This window comes from Scophthalmus maximus, chromosome 9 (genome assembly GCF_022379125.1).
Source record: "Scophthalmus maximus strain ysfricsl-2021 chromosome 9, ASM2237912v1, whole genome shotgun sequence".
Classification (NCBI taxonomy): domain Eukaryota; kingdom Metazoa; phylum Chordata; class Actinopteri; order Pleuronectiformes; family Scophthalmidae; genus Scophthalmus; species Scophthalmus maximus.
Genome location: NC_061523.1, coordinates 24,531,487 through 24,538,036, shown reverse-complemented (window position 1 = coordinate 24,538,036; position 6,550 = coordinate 24,531,487). Strand labels below are relative to the sequence as shown.

The 6,550-nt window shown below is 51.0% G+C and overlaps 1 protein-coding gene across 1 annotated transcript; it reads right to left on the bottom strand.

Moving 5' to 3' along the window:
* Nucleotides 1–791: 791 nt before the first annotated feature.
* neurog1 (neurogenin 1) lies at nucleotides 792–1,932 on the bottom strand. Its single transcript, XM_035650519.2, has 2 exons — nucleotides 1,801–1,932; nucleotides 792–1,712 (listed from the first exon to the last, which is right to left on the bottom strand). Exon 2 carries the CDS (start codon nucleotides 1,700–1,702, stop codon nucleotides 1,085–1,087), a length of 618 nt encoding a protein of 205 aa, XP_035506412.1. The 5' UTR covers nucleotides 1,703–1,712; nucleotides 1,801–1,932; the 3' UTR covers nucleotides 792–1,084.
* Nucleotides 1,933–6,550: the final 4,618 nt, after the last annotated feature.

Here is a 6,550-nt window from a genome sequence, read left to right as displayed (position 1 = left end):
GTCGAATAAATAAAAAACATAAAGCAAAACAAGAATCTAACAGAGAGGAGGGAGGGAGGGTGTGTGTGAGTGTGTGAGTGTGTTTTTGTGTGTGTGTGAGTGTGTGTGTGTGTGTGTGTGTGTGTGTGTGTGTGTGAGAGAGAGTGTGTGTGTGTGTGTGAGAGTGTGTGTGTGTGTTTTTGTGTGTGTGTGTGTGAGTGTGTGAGTGTGTTTTTGTGTGTGTGTGTGTGTGTGAGTGTGTGTGTGTGTGTGTGAGTGTGTGTTAGTGTGTGTGAGTGTGTGTTAGTGTGTGTGAGGGGGATAATGAATGAGGGCAGCTCCATTCATCTATTGTCAGAGCGGTGAAACACGATTTTCACGCTCTTTTCTGCTTCATCACTCTACAAATTGTAAAATTGACTTTTCACCTCAGAGACACAAAAACAAGTGTGAGGAGGCGAGGAGATGAGGAGGAGAGGAGAGGAGATGAGGAGAGGAGGAGAGAGGAGAGGAGATGAGGAGAGGAGGAGATGAGGAGGAGAGGAGATGAGGAGAGGAGGAGAGGAGGAGATGAGAGGAGAGGAGGAGAGGAGATGAGGAGAGGAGGAGAGGAGGAGATGAGAGGAGAGGAGGAGAGAGGAGAGGAGGAGATGAGAGGAGGAGGAGATGAGAGGAGGAGGAGATGAGGAGGAGAGGAGAGGAGGAGAGAGGAGAGGAGGAGATGAGAGGAGGAGGAGATGAGAGGAGGAGGAGAGGAGAGGAGGAGAGGAGAGGAGATGAGAGGAGGAGGAGGAGGAGGAGGAGGAGGAGGAGAGGAGAGGAGGAGGAGATGAGGAGGAGAGGAGAGGAGGAGGAGATGAGGAGGAGAGGAGGAGGGAAAAAGTGCAAAGGTTCTGTAGAAACACAAAATAAAAATGATGTAAAACAAAGAAGAAGTTATTAAGTTATTCTCTCGTGTTCGATCCGTCAGAGACACGAGGAGGAAGATGAAGTCTGTTAAGGCAGAAAGTGATTCTCAGTGTCCACGTGAGTCTCCATGAGTCCGCGGGGCGGGACGCGTCCTCCTCCGGCGGCGGGACGCGTCCTCCTCCGGCCGGTCGCCTCCTCAGTAGATGCCCGGCACGAAGCTGCGGAAGCCGAACAGCGCCTCCTGCTGCCGGAAGCCGCAGTCCTCTGGCGCGGAGGGGCTGCCCGGGCTGGAGGCGCTGTACGCCGGGGAGGAGGAGGACGAGGAGCCGCTGGAGCTCCAGGAGCAGGCGTCGCTGCCGGGACTCGGGGCTCCGCCGCCGAGGCTCAGCAGCAGCTGCGGGACGTCGCCGCTCTTCCCCGGCTGCAGGTCCGCGATGCGGATCGTCTCCGACAGCGCCCAGATGTAGTTGTGCGCAAAGCGCAGCGTCTCGATCTTGGTGAGCTTGGTCTCGTCGGGGAACGCGGGCAGGACGCCGCGCAGCGTGTCCAGCGCGTCGTTCAGGTTGTGCATGCGGTTCCGCTCCCGGTCGTTGGCCTTTACGCGCCGGTTCTTCCTCACCACCGGCACGGTGCCGTCGCCGCGGGCGCGTCCCCGGCGCCGCTTCTTCTGCGGCTGCTGCTGCTGCTCGGGCTCCGGGGACGCGCAGAGAGGGCTGCGGCTGCTGCTGCTGCTGCTGCCGCCGGAGTCCTCGTCGTCGGTGTGCGGGAAAAAGTCGCAGCTGTTGCTGTCGATGTCGGAGTAGACGGAGTCCATGATGGAGGATCTGAGGAGAGAGAAGAGGCGCGTCAGGACCGGTGGCACCGTGCGGGAGGCCGAGGCGAGCTGAGGCGGGGCACGCGCACTGGACTCACCTGAGCGATGGAGGAGTTGGCTGATGATCGACACGCGCCTCTTCTCATGTGGATCCGCTCGTGTGAGCCGGTGAGCCTGGCACACGACCGGCCTCAGCCCCGCTTATATACCGGGGCCGGACAATGACCGGCCCCCTGCCCCTGCACCCCCTCCCCCCGGGGACCCCCCCGCCGACCCGGGAGGATGAGGAGGATGAGGAGGATGAATGCTGCGGCAGGTCTGCCCCGTGCCGCGGGACAGCCTCATTAACATAATGCCCCCCCCCCCCCCGGTGTTTGCTCGCCCCGCACAGAGAGAAGCGTGCCGGTGATCACGGGCCAGCCAATCAGAGCCGGCGGCCGGGCCACGCGAACGACACGCACGGACCGCACCCCCCCCCCCCCCCCCCCCCCCCCCCCCCCCCCCCCCCCTGTGGGACAGAAAAGACCAAACCCACATTCAGAGTTTAAAACCCGAAAGATAAAAAAGAGAAAGAATGAAGAAAGAAGAGTCAGTAGGACTCCCCGCCCCCCCGCCGGGCGGAGACACGCTCCGCAGAGTTCATCCCTCCATCCTCCGTCAACACTCGGGAGGAGGAGAAGTCACATCATCCTTCACTCCAACTGTCACAGAAGTGACGTCACGTCATCTGTTGAAGTCTAAAGATGTTTCACTCTTATTAAAAAAGTTTTGAATTTTCACTTCATCAGAAGAAGAAACATTTCTTCAGACAGAAGGAAACGAGATCATCATCATTTTCCTCATGTTGTTATATTTTATTAATTATTATGATATATCATTACTTATTCATTATTATATTATTTAACGTGAGACTTTTTATTCTGTCGTCACTTCCTGTGAGTCACTGATGGTTAAACCTTCATATTCTGTTCTTACATCTGTTATAAATAAAGTTGATTTCATCGTTTTCCTTCCACCTCAAAATTAGATTTATTTATTTATATTTTTTCTGACCGTTCCGCCGCAACCTCAGTTTGATAGTAGAGGTCAAAGGTCACAGGGACGTGAAGGCTCAGGGCCAATCAGAGCTCAGCTTCATCCAGGAAAATCTTGTCACATCATCGTCTACATTCAAAAAGACAAAATCATGTGTTTGGTCATTTTCTGTTGGTTTTTGTTTTTAACATATTAAACCTCTCAAAATTAGCTTTGAAAATATTAATAAGAGATAAAGTCCGGGGAGTCTGAGCGACGTCACCGTGTCAAGCAGATATTAAACATATATAATTTATGTATAAAGTGGTTTTGGTCCGGACACTTTGAGCGCGTCTGTCTTTTTGTCTCTTTTCATCTCCTCGGCCCGCGGCTGAAGTTTTATGAAGTGTTTTTTAAAGACATCTTTATGAGACAGGCATTACATTTTCCATTAATTATTCCATTTGTTGAGTTCGAGGCTCGACGGAGGAGAAGCAAGAAACCTGCAGAGTCTTTCTGCTGGGGGGGGGGGGGGGGGGGGTCATTTATAAATAATTACACAATGTTTAGAGTCTTCAGGCATGTATAATATATCAAAGCGATTATAAGGTGAATTGTTCCATTGTGTCCGTCCGCCCTGCACTTCTTTTCACTCCTCTGCTGATTTGTCCTCGGTCCAGATTCAGCTCCTCTCGCTCCTTTGTGCCTCGTTCTTTCTGCCTCGGTCACTCTATTGGCCTCTTTCTCATTCAAATGGGCCTCAGCAGGAACAAAACCCAGAACCCGGCTGCACACAAATCATCTCTGCCCTCGGCCGCAGGGCCGGCACAAGCCTCCGAGAGGCCCCGGCTGCAGAGGACCGAATAAAACTCTTCTTCTTCTTCGTCAGTTCGCTGATCCTCCAGCGTCACGACGACGGAGACGAGTCTCAGGTGACAAGTGGAGACGGAAAAGAAACCAGCGGAAATATGAAGAAGAAGAAGAAAAAAGTCCTAGGCCTCAAGAAACAAGATAAAGTCAGATCAAAAAAAGGAGGAATAAATAAGAATAAGGAATAAAAGCAAATCATCAACAACAACCGGAAGAAACTAAAATTGTCCTGACAATCACAAAAGAGATGAAAACTGATTATGTTCTGGAAACAAGAGGAGAGAGAGAGAGAGAGAGAGAGACAGAGAGAGAGAGAGAGAGAGAGAGAGACAGAGAGAGAGAGAGACAGAGAGAGAGAGAGACAGAGAGAGAGACAGAGAGAGAGAGAGACAGAGAGAGAGAGAGACAGAGAGAGAGACAGAGAGAGAGAGAGAGAGAGAGAGAGAGAGAGAGAGAGAGACAGAGAGAGAGAGAGACAGAGAGAGAGAGAGAGAGAGACAGAGAGAGAGAGAGACAGGTCTCTATATGACACACACACACACACACACACACAGTTTAACCTGGCATCATAATCTGAGATATTTGTCCAACGATGGACCCTGAACGCCTCCTTCACTGCTGCGGTTTCTGTACTTGTTGTGTACTTGTTGCGTTGTGTACCTGGTGTGTACATATTGTGTATTTGTTGTGTACTTCACATCTGGACCTGTAACACGCTGAGGGTCAAAGGTCATTGTTGTTAGTTGACAAAATTATTCTAAAACTTCTTGTGTGTCTGTGTGTGTGTGTGTGTTTGTGAGTGAGTGTGTGAGTGTGTGAGTGTGTCTGTGTGTGTGTGTGTGTTTGTGAGTGAGTGTGTGAGTGTGTGAGTGTGTGGGAGGAGACAGCAGCAGCAGCAGAAATAGAAGAAGAAGTGGAGGCAGGTTTATTTTACAGTCACTTCAAAGTGATGGACAGATTGTCAAACACTTTACAACCATGATTCTATTGGCCGAGAGCCAACGAGCACGTGGGTGGGCTTTACAGTAAATGGACAAAAAGTTGTGGACAAGCTGCCGGCGTCTGTTTCAGCTCCAGTGAAGAGAAATCGAGTTCCGTCAGAGCAGGAGCATGATGGGTGAACTTCAGTCACTGGACTGTCCACATACTTTTGGCCTTGTGGTTTGTTTTTCTGTATATGTGCACGTTCGCTGATGCTGATGCTGTGAGTGAGGTGTGTGTGTGTGTGTGTGTGTGAGTGAGTGTGTGTGTGTGTGTGTGTGTGAGTGAGTGTGTGTGTGTGTGTGTATGTGTTTGTGAGTGAGTGTGTGTGTGAGTGTGTGTGTGTGTGTTTGTGTGTGTGAGTGAGTGAGGTGTGTGTGTGTGTGTGTGTGTGTGTGTGAGTGAGTGTGTGTGTGTGTGTGTGTGTGTGTGTGTGAGTGTGTGTGTGTGTGTGTATGTGTTTGTGAGTGAGTGTGTGTGTGAGTGTGTGTGTGTGTGTGTTTGTGTGTGTGAGTGAGTGAGGTGTGTGTGTGTGTGTGTGTGTGTGTGTGTGTGTGTGTGTGTGTGAGTGAGTGTGTGTGTGTGTGTTTGTGAGTGAGTGAGTGTGTGTGTGAGTGTGTGTGTGTGTCTGTGTGTGAGTGAGGTGTGTGTGTGTGTGTGTGTATGTGTTTGTGAGTGAGTGTGTGTGTGAGTGTGTGTGTGTGTGTTTGTGTGTGTGAGTGAGTGAGGTGTGTGTGTGTGTGTGTGTGTGTGTGTGTGTGAGTGAGTGTGTGTGTGTGTGTTTGTGAGTGACTGAGTGTGTGTGTGAGTGTGTGTGTGTGTCTGTGTGTGAGTGAGGTGTGTGTGTGTGTGTGTGTGTGTGTGTGTGTGTGTGTGAGTGTGTGTGTGTGTGTGTGTGTGTGTGTGTGTGTGTGTGTGTGTGTGTGTGTGTGTGTCGCTGACACGTTTGGAGATTTAAATGAGTAAAGAGGGGTTGTGTGTGAACATTGTGGGGGGTGGAGTGTGTGTGTGTGTGTGTGGGGGGGATTTAAAAGAAGAAAAGCCAGAAGAAAAAGCCGAGTGAGAGGTCTGTCCGGGGCGAAGCTCTGACAGGATTAAGTCTCAGCGACACGAGATGTGATTGAATTTCAATGGAGTGAAACACGTGAGAAAATGACACAGAATGAAATGAAGCAAAGACCCTAAACCCCCCAACACACACACACACACACACACCACCTCCGACCCCCCCCCCCCCCCTCACAGAGAAGAGAAGGAGGCTCGAGGACCCTCCAGGAAACAGAGGAAACAAAAACAAGCGATTGAGCTGAAGGAGAGAAGAAGAAGTCTAATCTGCTCAGACGCCGACGAACGACACAACCTGAACACAACCACCTCATCTGGCCCTGGACCAGGCCCCGCCCACCAACCAGGAACCTGCACAGGAACCAGGGTCCGAATTAAGTTCAAAATGTCCTTGCAGTTGTTTTTCCACAGGTAGCTTGAACTCTCCTGATTGGTCGAGGGCTCCAGCATTTTATTACAGGTGCCATTTTAAAAAGACCTGTTAATATCCTCAGAGAGGAACTCACAGGACCAGATGATCAATGTCGTTCAGCGCCACCCGCTGGACTGGAGGGGAACTGCCTGACGCCGCCGTCACTCTTTCTTACGTCCGACCTCATCGTCTTTGGAAACGCTGGCCACCGACGGTCTGGAGGAAACAACAGCGACAGATCAAGACTTCATTTCCCAGGTTTCATTTCACGAGTCATTTACGTCTTCGGGACAGGAACCAATGTGTTCGGAGCTGAGAGAGGAGGAGGGACAGGGCTGAGAGACGGACCAGCACAGTCAGAGGTTTGAGGACCAGACACAACCATCCGGGTCCCATCTCACGTCACTTCTTTGAAAGTTAAAAAGCTCATTTGATTACGGTTGAGTTTCGTTGTCGCAACAACATTTAACATCAAACGACAACTTCTTTAGAACCGATCAAAATCA